Here is a 20,056-nt window from a genome sequence, read left to right on the forward strand (position 1 = left end):
AGGTAGAAATGCTTTCAGACTTAATATTAAGAATGTTGGTTTCCCAAATGCTTTTTGTTATCCATTCAGCTTAAGGTGAATTGGTATTTGCTGCATCAGCAGTCTGACTGCATGTCTTAGAGAATGAAAAATAAAGGTCTGTAGAGATGCCTGAAGAGTTGGTGCTTTTAAGTTAAGATTCTTCTCAGCTGCTGAGGAGTACGTTCCATCGAGTGCATAACTATGAATGATTCAGAAGATTTATAAGACTTAAGATACTCAGTTGTTAACTTTATGAATTTTGTGGGAAATTATGGACTTACTGGGTCACCTGAGTTTGCTGTGTTAAAAAAATGAATACAAAGATTCTTTTTAAATAAAACTTAAAAAAAGTATAGGCTTGTATTGAACAAGATGTATCTAAACTTCATAAAATGCTGTTATTTTAATACAAAACATACATAAGCATATGTTTTAAACATAAACAATTGATTATAAAAGCTTGTGTTTCTACTCAAATACACTTGTGAAAAGAAATTACAATTTATCCCCAAAATAATCTAGAATTTCCTAACAGTATCTAACTTAAATAATGAAGGAAAACATCCTAAAACATCTTTTGTTTGTGTGAACTTAATTACAGTACCTTAAATTAGCATTCTCCATCCCAAAGGTTATTAAAAGTTTTGAAAAGGAGATAAACTCCATGAGGTTGGTAGATTTTCTGTTCTAAATTCTTCATGTACTTGGGGCTGGTGATGTGGTGCAGAGGTTAATCCTCTGCCTGTGGTGCCAGCATCCAGTATGAGTACCGGTTCTAGTCCCAGCTGCCCCTCTTCCAGTCCAGTTCTCTGCTATGGCCTGGGAAAGCAGTGGAAGATGGCCCAAGTGCTTGGGCCCCTGCACCTACATGGGAGACCAGGAAGAAGCAGCTGGCTCCTGGCTTTAGATCCATGTAGATCTGGCCATTGCAGCCATCTGGGGAGTGAACCAATGGAAGGAAGACCTTTCTCTCTGTCTCTCACTCTCCCTCTGTCTGTAATTCTACCTCTCAAATAAATAAATAAAATCTTAAAAAATATATTCTTTAAATATTCATATTAATTACAACCTCTTATTTTAGAAAAATGAGGGTTAATGGTTTATGACTTCTGCTAGTCTGTGATTGTTACAAAGTAAAACTTCTAGTCAAGGTATGAATTTGTAAATTCCATATTGGCAATCAAATTATTATAACAAAAATTGTCATACTGAGTTAATAGTCTTTAAATAAACACAAATTAGGAGAATATTTATTTAGCAACTTAAAAACACCTGGCGGCTGGCGCCATGGCTCACTAGGATAATCCTCCACCTTGTGGCACCGGCACACCGGGTGCTAGTCCCGGTCGGGGCATCGGATTCTGTCCTGGTTGCCCCTCTTCCAGGCCAGCTCTCTGCTGTGGCTTGGGAGTGCAGTGGAGGATGGCCCAAGTGCTTGGGCCCTGCACCCCATGGGAGACCAGGAGAAGCACCTGGCTCCTGCCATCGGATCACCACGGTGCGCCAGCCACTGCATGCCAGCTGTGGCGGCCATTGGATGGTGAACCAATGGCAAAAGGAAGACCTTCCTCTCTGTCTCTGTCTCTCACTCACTGCCCACTCTGCCTGTCAAAAAAAAAAAAAACAACAACAACAACAACAAAACACACTTGGCTATCAAAATTATTCATATGCAGACAAGATAAGACTCCTTGTGGGGTAACCACATGCTGAATATCTGTTTTTTTATTTACATGTCACTGTCACAGGCTGAACAGCAACAGAACACAGTATGAGAATGATGAGCACTCCTCTAATTCTAGAGACATATGTGCCCTGTCAGGACTTCATTGGCCTAACTCATCAAAAGACTCAGGAATAAATGTTTCTGTTTTCAAGAGAATTGTGGGGCCGGTGCCATGGCACAGTAGGTTAATCTTCCACCTGTGGCACTGGCATCCCATATAGGCACTGGTTCTAGTCCCAGCTACTCCTCTTTCACTATAGCTCTCTGCTATGGCCTGGGAAAGCAGTAAAATGTGGCCCAAGTGCTTGGGCCCCTGCACCCATGGGCAACTAGGAAGAAGCACCTGGCTCCTGGCATTGGATCAAGCAGCTCCGGCTGTTGTGGCCATTTGGGGAGTGAACCAATGGATGGAAGACCTTTCTCGCTGTCTCTACCTCTCACTGTCTGTAACTCTGCCTCTCAAAGAAATAAATAAAATCCTTCAAAAAGTCTGTTAAAGTGAATTACAACCACCATTGTATGTTTTTTTTCACAACTTCAAGTGGACATAGCTCATAAAATAAAATAAATCATAGGCTGAGGCCAAGGCTCACTTGGCTAATCCTTCACTTGTGGCACCAGCACCCCAGGTTCTAGTCCCAGTTGGGGTGCTGGGTACTAGTCCCATTTGCTCCTCTTCCTGGGCCCAGGAGGGCAATGGAGGGTGGCCCAAGTGCTTGGTTCTCTGCACCTGCACAGGATAACTGGAGGAAGTACTTGATTCCGGGCTTTGGATAGGCAGAGCACTGGCCATAGTGGCCATTAGGGGAGTGAACCAATGGAAGGAAGACCTCTGTCTCTCTCTCACTGTCTATAACTCTGTCAAATATAAATAAATAAACAAAAAAAATAAATAAATAATAGTTTCATAAACACTAAAGCTTAGACAATTGGTACCAATGAATAGCTTCTTTCATAGTCTCTCTTTATAAATAATTAATAAACCAATTATTTTCTTCCTACTCTGCAAAGCCAGTCAACGTAATTGATTTCAAATTTAGAGTTTCCAAATCACCCAGAAATGCACAATGTTAATGCTTTTGCAGCGTTATAAGAGCATAAAATAATAGCAATTTTTAATTCTTGCACTTTTTGACATTAGAGAGTTCTAAGACATTAAATGGCATTTTTTTCTAACCCATGTAAGACTAACAATGTGCAGAAAAACATGAGGATTTTTGTTATGCAGATAAATAATTGTGCTTGCCTAGAATCATGCTTCAACTGTGGTTATTTTTCCTCTCCACTGAAGCCAGGAAGAAGAGAGTCCTGTGAAACTAATGAAATGCCCCTGGTGTTCTTAAATGATTACTTTTTGGCAGGAACTTCCAAGGAACAACACCACAGTCATAGTGAACTTTTTCTATGGTTGGAATCTTCTCTTTGCTTCCAGGAGACCAAGAGAAGCCACCTGGAGATCTCAGGGGAAGGCCACATGGGAATGGAGAGTCATTCATCTCCTCTGGAAGCAGCTGTGTCTGTGAAATTTTTTGCTCATAGTAAATTTGACAGGTCTCTATCCATTGATAAAGAAGAGACTCATCATAAAAATTAGTAATACATAAAAAAAAAAATCATTGAAATCTCATTTTTTTTTTTCTGCCACAGGCAAGTGGAACAACATCTCTCACAGTAAAACAGACTGTAAAGAGTCTATCCAATATCTCTGGCTCTCCTCACATTCTAAGGACAGACCTCAGAGAACTTCCAGCTGCCTCTTCCAGAAAGGTAAGTCAATAAATAAATTATTAATAAAAAGAAAAAGGAAGTAACTTTTTTTCTGTATTTCTGGATAGGATTCCTGTCTTTGAATCACTATCTCATGATTTTTATTCATTTTTCCTTCTTTGGAATTGGAGTAGGAGTAGGCAAAAACATGCATGAAAGAAGGGGGAAAAAGCTTAAAGTACTAGATTGTAAAGTAGGAACAAATGGACAGGAAGGCTGGAGGTGAAGGGGTAAAGACTAGGTTAGGGAAAAAAAGCCAGCTTATTAAATCCTTAAAAAGAGAAAGGAAGAAAGGAGGGGGAAATAGAAAAGTATGGTTATGTTCTTCTGGAATTACCATCTTATGCAATCTGTTCTCTGCATTAATAAAAATAAAAATGTTTAACAATTGAAAGTTCATTCCTTTATTGCATCACTACTGCCTCATTCCAACACTCTATGAAAGCAGAATCCAAAGGCAGGCATGGGTTGCAGGGTGGAAGTGACAGTGTTAGCTCTATTTCTCTAATGTCAACCTCTGCACCCCAACTTCTGATCCAGCTTCATAAAATAAACCACTTGGGGCAAAAGCTCAGAAAAAATCAATGTCCCCATTATTCTTTGCCTGTGAAGCACTCATAAAAATTAGCATGCTGCTAAAGAAAATGAGATTGTGGCCCAGCTATGTATAAAGAACGTAGGGATGCAAAGTCAGGAGGCAGTTTGGTGTTTTATGAGCACCCAAAGCGAACTGCAGATGATGGAAGGGGATGCATTACAGAATGGGAGCTGAGTAGGCAGCCCAGCCAGTAGTGACCACCAAGCCTTTAACCTGAGATTTGTGAGTATTTGTGAAGTGTACAAATGAGTTCTACCTATAACAACAGTAATTACGTTTGCCTTAGGACACAAGGCAAAGCACACTTTTTCCAATTTTTATCTGTTTTTCGTTTTATTTGAAAGGTAGAGGGAGATGGAGAGGGAGAGATTTCTTCCATTTTCTGGTACACACCCAAATGCTCACAACAGCAGGCAATGTTCAGCCTGAAGCCAGGATCCCAGAACTCCATGCAGGCCTGGGTGAGTTCAGTTGATTCTGAGGATACACAGTCTTCAGTGACACCTGTCTTTATAAAGACACATCTCAATACAAAATAAAACTCCCTACTCAGGACTCTTGAGATCCAAGAGAAAACTCAAATATTTTCCAGATGAGTGCAAAACAGAAATCTGGAGCCAACAAGTTCCCTGCCTACCTGAGAATCAGCCTGCTCACCAGGGAGATCTAGGGAAGAGGACCAAGCAAAGCTACTTGGGACCTGTGCCCAGAGTCTTATCTCTTGAGTGAGCATAAAGGCAGCCCAGTCATTGGGCACTGGCAGTTTTGGACCACCTTAATCCTGAAGTGGGTACACAAACTAGTCAACTCCAATTTGGGCTGAGTTATCAGACTGGCAGTCTGGCCAAAGATTGTCACCCATTAAGGAGTCTGGACACAGGAATGGCCAAAAAAGAACCATCAGGAGATGTGCACAATAGGAGTCAGAGAACTAAGTGGGTAATAAATGCACAGATCCTAGACCAAGGCAACAGGCAATGCCAACCTTCTCTTTTGTTGCAAAGTTTTATTTTATCTTAAAGGCCTTGAGAAACAGATCTGTAGACATCTCATGTGTAAAACAAACATGCATCATTCATAATTGGCCTATAAATATTAGCATTCTTGGCCTGATCAATAAGCCTCAGGAACTAGCTCAGGGAGGGGCAAGGAAAGGGAATCACTTCTGTCTCATTTCTAGGGAAGTACACATCCTCCATGAACTGCTTCTTACAAAATATTTCTCCAATTTTCCAGGAGAAATACATCAACTCTGAAAAGGCTACTTTTTTTTTTCCATAGAGCCCAACACCTGTCTTGGGAATCACCTGTGATGCCAGGTAGATGGATAAGAAAGCCAATTGGAATCATCTACTAGAAGACAAGATACTTTACCCAAATCACTATATTTTACTCTACAGAAAAATGTAAACTGAATCACAAAGAACTCCAGTCGATCAATACCCTGGTTTAAGCAAAGGGCATATTTGCATTACTCCAGATATGCAGGCCTCTCTTTCTGCTGTACCTTCATGTGCACTATCTGCATAGGGATACAGAGTGAGGGGGAGGCTGCAGCAGTAAAAATGGTCAATGTTTCAATTATGAAACTGATTTTTAATTATCTCAAATTCAGTCATAAAAATTCTGCTCTAAGCAAGACACACATAAAGCCAAGCTCATCCCTTTCTCAACAAAAATTTAATGCTAACTGCATATTTAGGAGTGTACTATTGCATTTAATTCCAGTACTTCTCTACATCTTATTTTTTAAGATTTTCTTTATTTGAGAGGTCAAATTATAGACAGTGAGAGGAAGAGACAGAGATAAAAGTATTCCACCTGCTGGTTTATTCCCCAAATGACTATAACAGATGGAGCTGCACTGATCTGAAACCAGGAGCCAGGAGCTTCTTCTCTGTTCCTTCTTGGGTACAGGGGCCTAAGCACTTGAGCCATCTTCTACTACTTTCCCATGTGAGAGCAGAGAGCTGGATCAGAAGAGGAGAATCTGGGACTAGAATGGTGCCCATATAGGATGCCAGTGCCACAGGCAGAGGATTAAACTACAAAGCCACAGTACCAGCCCCTCTACATCTTATAAGCACATCTTATCTGTAAGAAGAAAACTGAAAAGTGAGTCCAGTATATCACAAATTATGTTAGAAATTATCTCTAATTTAAAAAAAAAAAAAAAAAAGGAAAACCCTATAATAGAAACCTGCACAAATGACCTGTGTCCTATTACTTTATCCTTTGGAATACTTTTCAAGATTTCTTCTGGCCTTCCCATCTTCCCTTGTTCCTCATACCCTTTCAACATCACTGCCTCTCTGTCCCTGCAGCTCTCTCCCTTTGGAAGCAGTCTTGTGGACTGTCAATCATTATTTCAAAATGTATGTAGGAAGGGCCTGAATGGCCTTCTAATGTCCCTTAAATATTTCTATAAAACAGATGATAGAGGGGCTGGTACTGTGTCCCAGCAGGGAAAGCTGCTGCCTGCACTGCTGGCATCCCATGTGGGCACTGCTTTGAGTCTCGGCTGCTCCATTTCTGACCCAGCTCTCTTGTAAGGTCTGGGGAAGCAGTAGAAGATGACCCAAGACCTTGGGCCCCTGCACCCATGTGGGATAACTGGAAGAGGCTCCTGGCTCTTGGTTTCAGTTCAGGGTAGCTCCAGCCATTGCAGCCATCTGGGAGTAAACAAGAAGATGGAAGGCCTTTCTCCCTCTCTCTCTCTCTCTGCCTCTGCTTCTCTCAAACTCTATTTCAAATAAAAATAATAATAACAATAAAAATAATAATAACAATAATAATAATAATAATAATAAAAACAGACAGTAGAGCATAGTGGGAAAGCTGTTGCCTGTGATGCTGGTATTCCACATTGTGCATGAGTTCATGTCCCAGCTGCTCTACTTCTGATCCAGCTCTCTCATGTGCCTAGGAAAGCTACAAAGTTTGCTGCCTATGCTCCTACTCCCACATGGGAAATGTGGAAGAAGATACTGGCTCTGACTTTAATCCAGTTTCAACCCCAGGTGCTATGGCCATTAGGGGTGTGAAACAGTGGATAAATGATTTACATCTCTCTTTCTCTCTTTGTAACTCTGCCTTTCAAATAAATGAATATTTTTAATTTTTTAAAAAATTTAACAAATGGCCCTAAATATTCTGACTCATCTTGACATGTAACAAGAGCCAAGAAAGTTGCTGCTGACTTTATGTAGCGCCTCCTCAATTCATTCTATAAGAAAAAAAATATGTATTTCTTTTGCTGTCCAAGCACTCAAATCCAAAAGAAATAATACTACCCAGTACAGCTCTCTTTAAGGCTGCTCTTGCACTGAAGAGAAGTAAAGGAGCAAGGGGCCCAAACCCTGTGTGGCAGGCTGGCAGTCCCCTCCTCACTCTGCATCTCAGTTTCTGGTTAGAGATAGAGACAAAGGCAACTCCAGATACTGCAGTGGTACACAAACAGCCTCAATCACAGACACGCCTTGTGTGTGTACAACAGAAGGAAGCACAAAGCACTATGTAAGGGAGGAATACAATGAACAAAAAGGAAAGGATGTGAATGGACATAGCAAAGAATTTCCCAACTCTGCTGATCATGATCTCAAGGATGTCCAGGCCAGAATTCCATTTCACTTTGGAAAACCCACTCCTTGAAGTTTTCTCCACCTAGGTGTATTCTTCTGTGAGGAATCTGTCCTCCTGTGAGAGAGGGCACCACCACAAATTGAAAACCAGTCAAAAAGCAGAGTGATGGCTTTAATTCTCAGAGGTGAATGGACAACCACATCTATGAATTCTACATTAAAAAATAAGCTTCCTTCTGCTCTAGGAATCTATATAGGTTTGGGCTAAAATGAGAAACACAGAGACCAGCTGGGTCTGTTAGGTGAGAAGAAAGGAAGCTTGATTTCCAGTTGTTACTTTGTAGCATGTTAGTTTTGAGAGGATTTCATTTTCCACTTCTACTTGAAGAAATGGAAAGGTAGAACCAGTGCCAGCCTAACACACAGCAGCTTTAGCCACTGATGACATCACAGCTTGCTACCCAAAAGTGGCAGCCAAAATAAACTCAACAAATGAGAACCAAAATAAAACAGAAGAGTCTAACATAATACCAACAGTTGTTCAGCAGATATTACCCAGATCTTGACACACAAGTCACCAGGATAAAGGGTAGGGCTGGCTTTGTGGCACAGTGGATTAAACCACCACCAAATAAAATGCTGGGATCCAATATGTGTGCCCATCCTTTAAAAAAGATTTATTTATTTGAAAGTCAGAGTTTTGGGGGCCAGTGCTGTGGCACAGCTGGTTGAGATACTGGCCTGCATCCCATATGGTCCCTGGTTCAGGTCTTGGCTGCTCCACTTCCAATCCAGCTGCCTGCTAATGTGCTTGGGAAAGTGGCACAGTATGGCCCAAGTCCTTGGTCCCCTATATACACATGGGAGATCCAGAAGAAGCTACTGGCTCCTGGTTTCAGATCAGCTCAGATCTGGCCACTGTGAACCAGCAGACTGAAGACCTCTCTATCTGTCTCTATCTCTATCAGTAACTCTGTCAAATAAATAAATCTTAAAAAAAATCAGAGTTATGGAGAGGAGGGAGAGTCAGATGGGATGGCATTGTGGACTACCAGGTAAAGCTGCTGCCTGCAGTGCTGGCATCTGGTATAGGCATCAGTTCATGTCCTGGCTGCTCCACTTCTGATCCAGTTCTCTGCTAGTGGCCCTGGAAAAGTAGAAGATGGTCCAATACCTGGGTCCTTGCCACCCAAGTGGGAGACCTGGATGAAGCTCTTGGTGCCTGGCTTGGGCCTGGCCCAGTCTTGGCCATTGCAGCCATCTAGGAAGTAGACCAGCAGATGGAAAATCTCTTTCTCATTCTCTCCCTTTCTCTATCTCTGCCTTGTAAATAAATAAATAAATGCTAAGAGAGAGAGAGATCTTCCATCTGAGATGGCTGCCATGGCCAGGGCTGAAGCACACAGAAACCAGGAGCCAGGCACTTCATCTGGGTCTCCCACATGGGTTACAATGGCCCCAACACTTGAGTCATCTGCTGCTGCTTTTCTCAGACCATCAGCATGGAGCTAGGTTAGAAGTGGAGCAACTGGAACATGAACGGCTGGTCATCTGGGAAGCTGGCATTGCAGATGGTGGCTTTCCCCACTGTGCCACAATGCCAGCCCCATGAGTGCCAGTTTGAGTCACAGCTGTTCCACTTCTGATCCAGCTCCCTGCTAATGCAACTAGGGAAGCAGAAACAGATGGCACAAGTACTTGGGTCCTTGCACCAATGTGGGTCACTGGGTTGGACTTCCAGGCTGGGCCAGCATTATTCATTGCAGTCTCTTGAGTGAACCAGCAGACGCAAGATCCCCATCCTTCTGTCTCTGCCTCTTTCTCTGTAACTCTGCTTTAAAATAAAATTTTTAAATCTTAATAAAATAGGGTGAGAGAGTAGCCACAGTAAAGTAACAGAGCAAAGCTACAGTTGTGCTGTCCCTCAGCAGCCTTCTGTCTTAAGTGGGAAGTCTCCAGCTTACAGACACTGACATAAAAGACACATTCACAACACATTTCAAAACAAGAGATGAGAGGTTTACAAGGCATATTGACTTTATGATGACTTTCATTCAATAGGTACACTGGGTTTAGATATATGCCTTTTGTGCAGCCAAGTTAACCCAGGGTCTAATTCAAAGAGACGTAATGAGGAAGATATGCTGCCAGGGGAGAGAGCTGCAATGTCTCATTGCTCTTGTAGTATCATAAAGAGAAGGAAAAGGGCTACTCATGTTCATGGTTATAAGGAGGACAGAAGCACAAATATTTCAGAAGGGAGGAGCAAATTTCAAATATAGTTATTTTCAGAAAATAAAAGGAAGTAAATTTCAGAATATAATGTGGGGTAGAAACACACCATCAGCTCATCAATTCTCATAGGGATCCAGGAAAACTGCCCTGCCTACCCACAGACCAAATGTTTCAAAACACATTTTCTGATTAAATTCAGAAGATTACAGGAATCAGTATGCTGGGTGTTCAAATGCCAAATTAAGTTTTAGTTTCCACTACAGGCAGATGTAGCCAATCACTCAGATCATGAGAAAAACTTTTCCATAAGAAGGAACATGAAATATGCAGTCACACAGAATAACTGTGCTTAGTACTCAAAGTGAACCCCAGGATAAGCACCCAGAAAACCTGTTAGGTCTTGGGGCCAGCACAGTGGTGTAGCATGTAAAAATTTATTTATTTATTTAAAAGGCAGAGTTACAGAGAGGCAGGGAACAGAGAGAAGTTTTTCATGCACTGATTCACTCCCCAAATGGCTGCAATGGCCAGAGCTGGATCTATCTGAAGCCAGGAGCCAGAAGCTTCTGTCAGATCTCCCATGCGGTGCAGAACCCAAGAACTTGGGCCATCTTCCACTGCTTTTCCAGGCCACGGCAGGAAGCTGGATCTCAAAGAAGCACCCATACGGGATGCCAGCACTGCAGGTGGCAGCCTCACCTGCGATGCCACAGTGCCAGCCCTCAAAATAAACCTATTTTAAAAAACATTTTAACTGAGGGATGGAAGAGAGTTTGTTTATCCAAAGCAAGGATAACATAACATAACTACTACACAGAAGAAGCTCCTGGATCCTGGCTTTGGATCGGCACAGCTCCGACCACTGTAGCCAATTGGGGAGTGAACCAGCAGATGAAGACTTCTCTCTCTCTGCCTCTCCTCTCTGTAACTCTGACTTTCAAGTAAAATAAATAAATATTTTAAAAAAAGTAAGATAACTACTAGTACTCATTAACTTAAAAAATATAGAAATTTAATGAAACTCAAAATACAACCAAAACCATCATCTACTGCACATTATAATCTTTATTTTGAGAGTTATATTAGAAAAAATTTAACCCCTCCCCCTCTTTGAAAAATGCACATGGGACTGGTGTAGTAGGTTAAGAAGACCCTGGCAGTGCCAGCACCCTACATGGTCACTGGTTCAACACCTGGCTGCTTCATTTTCAATATAGCTCCATACTAATTCACCTGGGAAAGCAAAGGATGATGGCCCAAGTATTTGGGCCCCTGAAATCAAGTGTGAGAACCAGAAGAAGCTCCTAGCTCCTGGGTCCACCTGGCCCAGCCCAAGTCATTGTGGCAATTTGAGGAGTGAAACAATGGCTGTAAGACCTCTCTGTGTCTCTCCATCTCTCTGTAAATCTGCCTTTCAAGTAAATAAAATGCATTAAAAAAAACCCTATACAATGTAGTATTTTGGTTATTCCCTCATACAAGGAAAGCTCAGATAAACTGTAGAGGAATCCTCCTGGCTTGATGCAATTCAGAAGGAGGATTGCTTCTGTCACCCTATGCTAGACATCAGTGAGAGTTATTAATGGAAAGATGAATGGACACATCAGACTGCTTCCTCACATGGCACCTTTTCTTAAAGACATCACTGCTGCATTACCAGATTATGTCTCTCGTGAAATATGTCTCTCCTAAAAATTTTAAAGAACTTGCCAGAAACTTATTGCAGAGCAGGGAATGATGTGCCAAGGACAGTGAGTTAGCCTGAGTAGTCCAGGAATCCTGTTCTTAGCTGTTTTCAAGTTTGTATTAATGTACACACAACATAGTTGCTGAGAATGTGTCTTGCAGTTGTTTCCTGGGTGTGAAGCAGCTCTTTTCAGCAGAAACACATAACTGCTTGTCCACTCACAAGCACTGTGATAGGGAGTACATGGGAGAAAAGGTCAAAAACACACTGGGTTTGAGAGGAAGAATGCTGTCACCCTAGCAACCTCTATCCAGGATTCCCTTTCTATTCTTACTTCCTAGGTAACCTTACTATGCTACATGAGTTTCACAGATTAGTAATCTGGTGACAACAGGACTCAAACAGAACCTTTGAATCACTCAGTTAATCAAGTGAAAACTTCATTACACTGAAAGTTAGTCTATAGCAATAGTTTTCAGGGCCGCATCTCTCTTTTTTTCAAAGATGTTTTATTTATTTATTTGAGAGGTAGAATTACAGATAGTGAGATGGATAGACAGACAGAAAGGTCTTCCTTCTGCTGGTTCACTCCCCAGTTGGTCAAAATGGCCAGAAAAGCTGCACTGATCTAAAGCCAGGAGCCAGGAGCTTCTTCTGGGTCTCTCACATGGGTGCAGAGGCCCAAGCACTTGGGCCATCTTCTACTGCCTTCCCAGGCCATAGCAGAGAGCTGGATCAGAGGAGCAGCTGTGACTCAAACTGGTGCCCATATGGGATGCTGGCACCACAGGCAGAGGATTAACCTACTGAGCCACAGTGCCAGCCCAAAGCCACATCTTTTACCGTACTGTGTGGGCATCTCTGTGGGGGAGAGGGGCACATTTTCTCTTTTCTTCCTTACCTGTCTTCACATTAACACCTTGTACAAAGGCTTCCACAGACCAGTCATTTTGAAAATCTATCACTAATATCCTCCCATGTTGAAAATGTCATGGGGTTAAACACAGAACCCAGAATAAGAAAAGTAACTTGAAGCTGGTGTTGTGGCTGAGCGGGTAAAACCATATGGGTGCTGGTTCAAGACCTGGCTGCTCCACTTCTGATCCAGCTCTCTACTATGGCCTGGGAAAGCAGTGGAAGATGGCCCAAGTGCTTGGTCCCCTGTACCTGTGTGAGAGACCTGGAAGAAGGTCCTGGCTTCTAGCTTCAGATCCATGCACTTCTGGCCATTGTGACCATCTGGGGAGTAAGCCAGCAGATGGGAGCTCGTGCTCTCTCTCTCTCTCTCTCTCTCTATGTGTCTTTGCCTCTCTGTAACTCTGCCTTTAAAATAAATAAATAATTTTTTTTTTTTTTAAGTAACTGGCCAGCGCCGTGGCTCACTTGGTTAATCCTCTGCCTGCAGTGCTGGCGTCCCATATGCACACCGGATTCTGTCCCATTTGCTCCTCTTCCAGTCCAGTTCTCTACTGTGGCCCAAGTGCTTGGGCCCCTGCACCTACGTGGGAGGCCAGGAGGAAGCACCTGACTCCCGGCTTCGGATCAGCACAGTGCACCAGCCATAGTGGCCATTTGGGGGATGAACCACCAGAAGGAAGACCTTCCTCTCTAACTCTGCATGTCAAATTTAAAAAAAAAAAGTAACTGGCCCCCTTAATTAAAACCGTATGGACTGTAAGATAATCAGCTTGGTGGAGCATTGAGTGACTGTAAAGAACTAGACAAGAAAAATTGATACTTTTCTGTATTTATGTTTTCGTAGCTCTCCACTATGAAAATCCAGATTGAAGTAGCTCTTTATTAACTCACATGGTAGACTTGCATTAATTTCAGTTCACTTCTCACTTTGTAAAGGGATTAGCAGCAGGTAATAAAAGTTCGCATCCCTAATAACATGAGAAGAAAGAAGGGTTGAAGACAGAAATCAAAAAGCAGGAAAATAAATCAGCTACGTTTCCATGGCCTCAAGCTCCAGATTGAAAAAGTCTGTTAATTAAACACGGAGGAGTGATCAATCCACAAAGCTACTGCACAAGCTTCACGTGCTGCTGGGAAAGTCAGCCAAACACATAGCGCCCCAGCTGTCAGATGTGTCCGCGGGGTCCAGCATGGGGGCCAGGAGCCAGAGCCTACTCTGATCTTCCATCTCCACTTCTCCACTGCCTCAGGCTCTGGCTGAGGGCCACCAAGCCCCGCCCAGCTGGAACTACCAGGGGATATAGCCAGAGGCCCAGCCACAAGGCATTCTCTGACCCACCCAAAGTGGGAACTGGGCTTATTTAAATATAGGGAATGGGACTCCTTCCTTCGGTGTGCTCTCAACTGCCCTGCTTGTGCCGCTCCTCATCCAGTGTACTTTAAGGAGAATTTGAGAGAGGCAGCCCATGGGACCGGCCGTGCATCGGGAGACTGGGAAGCGGCAGTGGGAGACACAACACCTGGGCCCCAGACTTGACTCTGCCAGAGAAGCTCCCAGCATCACTGAGAAGCAAGTGATCGAGGTCTGGGAGCTGCCACCCACCATCGCACCCTCCCCTCTCCCACACACGCATAGATGCCCCTCCTGTTCTCCATACTTGCTGTGGAAAATCTCGAGAGCACATCCCCTTTCTTCAGGACACACGGGGAGCAAAGCGGAGAGTGTGGGACAGAAGTCGCTGGAACTTGGGGCCCACGGTGGCAGATGCAGAGGCACAGAAGCAGTGGGCGGCAGGTCTGGGGTGTGTGCTCCCAAACCACCTGCAATTGCACTTGCAAAGCAAGTCTCCCCAGTGAATGTGGGAGAAGGAGCAGCGCGGCCTCTCAGGGACCTCTCTGATCAATAAATGAACTTCTGTTCCCAACCTGGAACCACAGGGAAAGGCACGCGCATGCGCACGTTCTCCCACATGCACACGCACAGGCATTCAGAGCAGGAATGTTAGAGCACCTGGTGACTCTGGGAAATGGAGTCCAGGCCAGGGCATTCCTAGATAGACTTACTGGCCCTCTCCTAGGGCTTCAGTGTGGGGTGGGTGGAGACAGGCTGGGAACCAGAGAGCATTTGCTTTTGTTTACATCCCTCCTTCCCTTCCTTCCCACCCCAGATCTCAAGGGTCAGCTGCTGTTCTTCCTTTCTTGAACAAAATCTTAAGAAGTGACAGCCACTGCTGCTGAGTCCCAAATCCCGGTTCCCTCACACACGCTGTTTCCCTCAGGAAAATCCCCTGCTGCTTTATTCCTGGACAGCTTCTCTCAAGTAACGAATGACAAGGATTTCAATGTAACTCTCAGCACAGGTGTACACAGCATAGTTTAACATCTAGATTTGAGAATACAATTTTTACTTGTGTCTTTTATTTGTGGTTCCTTTCAAAGCATTTTACACCACCCTGTAATTCACCAAGTACAAAAAAAAAAAAAAAAAGAGAACTGGATACTAGATACAGGACTAACATTTTCAAGTATTTTCTAGGGGCCAGATTAACAGAGTAAATGCCTTACTTTGTATCAATTATACCTTAGGTTAATTCTGGAGACAGAATTCTCAATTTACGAAGAGAAAGCTGAGGTGGAAAGAGATTAGAATTGAATTTGCCCATGGAAGTATGGTAAAAAAGTCTAGGTTAAAGGCCAACCAACGTCAAATATTGGTTTAAGAAGTCTTTTAGGACCAGCACTGTGGCATAGTGGGCTAAGTCTCCACCTTCAGCACCGACATTCTATACGGGGGGCTAGTTCAAGTCCCTGCTGCTCCACTTCCAATACAGCTTTCTGCTGTAGCCTGGGAAAGCAGCATTAGATGGCCCAAATGCCTGGGACCCTGCATCCACATCAGAGACCCAGAATTTCCTGCCTCCTGGCTTTGGATCAGCTTAACTATGGATATTGCAGCCATTTGGGGAGTGAACCAGTGCATGGAAAACTTCTCTCTCTCTCTCTCTCTCTCTCTCTCTCTCTCTCTCTCTCTCTCTTTCTCCCTCTCTGCCTGTGCCTCTCTGTAACTCTGCCTTTCAAATAAAAAAAAATCTTCTTTAAAAAAAAGAAATATTTCTTTTATCTTGGAGCTCAGTTTCTAAAACCCCAGATTTCTCATCTCTAAAATAAAAAGTGAGGGGGAGGAAGAGTATCTACAATCCTAATCTTCACTGTAGAGAAACACATAGGATTATAAATTATCTAAAAAAGAAAGGAGGTTCAAAATTGCTATTGCTGTATGGTTATTTTTCTCATGCTTAATATCAAGATAGCATATAAATATTATGCATTCTTAGGTATATATGTGTGGTGTTTAATTTTTAAGATTTTAAGTAGAAATGTAAATGGAAGCAGGATGACATGGAGTTCTGTTTGTGATTACTTCTGTCAATTATAATTCATGGGATTAGAATTTCTGGATTAGGAATGCTTAAATGTATCCATTCATTTCACACTAATGTTTATTATGTCAGGTGATATTCTTTGTGTAGACTGCTTTTTCTTGCCAGATTGAAAATTCAGGAGGGCAAGAAACATGTTTGCTTTGACATTGAAACTCAGCATCTTTTATTTGAATGAATAAATGAGGCTATAAAAATTAAACAAATACAATTTCTGATCCCCAATAACTACCTAGTTGAAGAGACAATGAAATAGATATCTATTTGATAACACACACAATTAGATGAATGTATAATTTGTTGCTCAGAGACAACATTGCTAATAAAAGAGACATATTAATAATGACACAGGGTTGAAATGTATAAACAGAAACCATCCAGGGTCAAGCAGGTTAAATGTTCACCCTAGCTTTGTAAGGCATTCCATTCATTATTTAACAAGCATTTACTGAGCATTCTTTTGTGTGGTGTGTTGAAAGAACTACCAGCCACATGATTTTCCTAGTTATTGGAGTAAGAGAACCTGAGCAATCAGAAAAATGTTTGGATGAACTAAGAGGCTTTACACAAAGGTAAGAAAAACAAAAAGCAGAGAGGTCAATTAAAAAGTATATCAAAGGTAATTTAGTAGGACATGAACCAAGGTATGGTGGTAGTGGGAATGAAGAAGAGGCAACAGATTACAGGGAGATCTAAAAGGCAGAAACAACAGGATTTCAATGGTAGATGAAGGCAGAAGGGAACTCATGTGTAAATCTTCATTTGGATTTTATTATTTAATGGACAAGAAGTTCTCAGTACATTCATGTTCATCAGTAATAAAAGGCTACCTCCAACTGACTTATAAACTTCCCCTAAATCCAGCACACAATCTCATGGGTAGCTACTATCTATAAGCCTTATGTTGATCATCAAGCCAAATATTTTTAACTGCTACAATCTACAATGGTCCTCATTATGATGCAGTTACTTAGAAACTAGAAGACATAATCCATTTCTATAAGAAAGGTCTAAATAAAAAAGTAAAATTCAGGGGCTGGCGCTGTGGCACAGCAGGTTAACACCCTAGCCTGAAGTGCCGGCATCACATATGGGCCCCTGTTCAAGACCTGGCTGCTCGACTTTCAATCCAGCTCTCTGCTATGGCCTGGGAAAGCAGTAGAGGATACTTGGTCCCCTGCACCCACATGGGAGACCTGGAGGAAGCTCCTGGCTGCTGGCTTTGAATCAGCACACTTCTGGCCATTGTGGCCAATTGGAGAGTGAACCATCAGATAGAAGACCTCTCTCTCTCTCTCTCTCTCTCTGCCTCCCCTCTCTCTGTGTAACTCTGATTTTGAAATAAATAAGCAAATAAATATTTAAAAAAAAAGAGTAGTAATGGTCAATATTTATAAAAAGGTCAGCGCCGTGGCTCAATAGGCTAATCCTCCAACTTGCAGCACCGGCAAACCGGATTCTAGTCCCGGTCGGGGCACCGGATTCTGTCCCGGTTGCCCCTCTTCCAGGCCAGCTCTCTGCTGTGGCCAGGGAGTGCAGTGGAGGATGGCCCAAGTCCTTGGGCCCTGCACCCCATGGGAGACCAGGAGAAGCACCTGGCTCCTGCCTTCGGATCAGCGCAGTGCACCGGCCGCAGCACGCCAGCCACGGCAGCCATTGGAGGGTTTAACCAATGGCAAAAGGAAGACCTTTCTCTCTATCTCTCTCTCTCACTGCCCACTCTGCCTGTCAAAAAAAAAAATTATAAAAAAAAGTTAAGTTAAAAAACCCACAAAATCATATATTTCAAAGCTAAATTTGGAATACCTCCCTAATTCACAATTTATAGATTCATCAACCTTAGGTAACTAAAGCACAATTAAGCAGGAATGAAGTAAAAAAAAAATTCCTTGGGGAGAGGCCAGCACTATGGCATTGGGGGTAAAGCTGCCACCTGCAGTGTGGCATCCCATATGGGCATCGGTTCAAGTCCTGGCTGCTCCACTTCTGATCCAGCTCTCTGCTATGGCCTGGGAAAGCAGTAGAAGATGGCCCAAGGCCTTGGGCCCCTGAACCCATGTGGGAAACCTGGAAAAGGCTCCTGGCTCCTGGCTTCAGATTGACACAGCTCTGACCATTGCAGCCAATTGGGAATGAACCAACGGATGGAGGACCTTTCCCTCTCTTTCTTCCTCTCCTTCTCTCTCTGTGTAACTATTTCAAATAAATAAATAAATCTTTAAAAAAAATTTCCTGGAATAGCCAAAATGCACATTATAAAGTCCAAGTAAGGTGTCTAGCCACTGGCTCACCATCATGACTCATAAAAACTCGCTGTCCTGGCTACTCTGATATGAGTGGATGGACACAAAGCAGAAAAGAAAGCAATAGGTTTGAGCAGTGAATAAATGGAAAGGGCTCCAACAACAATGCTGCAGAGCTCTGTGGCCCCTAACTGAATGGGATATGCAGGCAGGCATCTCCTTAATTTCTGCCATGCTCTCAGTTGTCATAGGACCATAGAACTGAGCACAAGAATCAGAGCTTTCAAGGCCAACATCCACAATTCACTTAGTGATAGTGGAGCGCTGTAGCTTCGCTTCATGAGTACAACTAAACCTCCACACTTGATATGTCATCCTGTTAGGATCCACTGCAACTGGAGAGTGTATGGGGTCAGAGGGAGTAGAGGAGCATGGTCTGTGGGTCTCATGGTGGTGGTAGCTGTGCAGAGGGAGGGGTGGAGGAGGAGAAGAGCAAGAGCCCCTAGCACTGTGGGAATGAGGAGCAGAGGAGGAAGGGAGACAGGGGTGACTTGTCTGCATTATGCCTGGTACTCTCCTGGGTATGACTGATGCAATACAAATAATGTGAATATCATGATTACCCTAAAGGTGATTTCAGTCCTGGTGGACAAATGACAAGGACATAGATAATTAAAAACAATGTGACAAAAGTTGTGGGTGCAGAATACAATCACCTACATCATTTGTGGATGCCATGCCCATCAGGCAGGAACCACCAGGTTAAGGTCAGATCTCAGGGCTGGCATTGTGGTGTAGAGGGTAAAGCTATCCCCATCAGTGCCAGCATCCCATATGGGCACTGGTTCAATTCCCAGCTGCTCCACTTCTGATCCAGAACTATGCTGTGGACTGGGAAAGCAGATGGCACAAGCCCTTGGGCCCCTGCACCCTCATGGGAAGACCTGGAGGAATCTCCTGGCTCCTGGGTTCTGAGCAGTGCAGCTCTGGCTATTGCAGCCACCAACTGTGAAGTGAACCAGTGTATGGAAGACCTCTTCTCTCTCTGCCTCTCCTTCTATCTCTGTGTAACTCTGACTTTCAAATAAATAAATAAATCTTTTTTTTTAAAAAAAGAGTCAGATCTCAGAGGTAGCAGAGCCCAGAAATTACACCATTGTATGAAATGAAAATAGGCAGATGGTAGGTAGAAGCTTGGTAACTAAAGCTGGGATCAGCACATGGATCTTGACTGGCAGGCTGTCAAACCAATCATCAACTTGGACTAGGCTGGGATCTCCCAACTTCTATCCTAGTGCCCATGTCTTGGCAGAGAGGCATAACCAAGAAAGAGAAAATCATCTCTGGCCTTGGCTGAGGGGACTGTGGGAGCTCCCCACATTTGAAGCCAGAATCTTTTTAATCCTGAGATTTCCTCTTTCATAGGAAGGCTCTTTCCTGACCTTGTCTTCTTAGCATAAACCTCTCAAGCCACCAGACCTCCCATAGCCCCACATCACCGGGCACATGTGAATGTGAATGGCTGAATGAAGAGAATCTTGATGTATCATGTAAATGGAAGACTCATGAATCTATTCTCACCTTATGGGTGTACTTAAAGGTGAGAAAACTGAGGCAGGTGACTTTGGTCATGTTCAACCATAGTGTCCTCCTTACAAAGCAAAAAACAAAACAAAACACAGAAAATCCTGTTCACACTTCAGGAGTGCCCAGCCATCCACCCCTGAGTACATGCTCCTGGAACAATGACAAATCCCCTAAGACCAGAGTTGGGCAGGCACTGTCTTGACAGTGTAGAAAACATTTGGGGAGGAAAGGCCCTGCCCCTCTAGAGTCCATT

The 20,056-nt window shown here is 43.2% G+C and overlaps 1 protein-coding gene across 1 annotated transcript in view; it reads right to left on the reverse strand.

The window, feature by feature from the left end:
• The window catches only part of LOC108176237 (uncharacterized), a 59,096-nt gene extending 44,201 nt beyond the window's left edge, over positions 1-14,895 (reverse strand). Inside the window, exon 1 of the mRNA XM_089325251.1 lies at positions 14,192-14,895. Coding sequence (XP_089181377.1) covers positions 14,192-14,218 — 27 coding nt within the window. The 5' untranslated portion in view covers positions 14,219-14,895. The remainder of the gene's footprint in view (positions 1-14,191) is intronic.
• Between the last annotated feature and the right edge of the window lie 5,161 nt (positions 14,896-20,056).

The sequence above is a fragment of the Oryctolagus cuniculus genome, chromosome Y, assembly GCF_051225735.1.
Source record: "Oryctolagus cuniculus isolate XC-2025 breed Fujian yellow rabbit chromosome Y, ASM5122573v1, whole genome shotgun sequence".
In the NCBI taxonomy this organism is placed as follows: Eukaryota; Metazoa; Chordata; class Mammalia; order Lagomorpha; family Leporidae; genus Oryctolagus; species Oryctolagus cuniculus.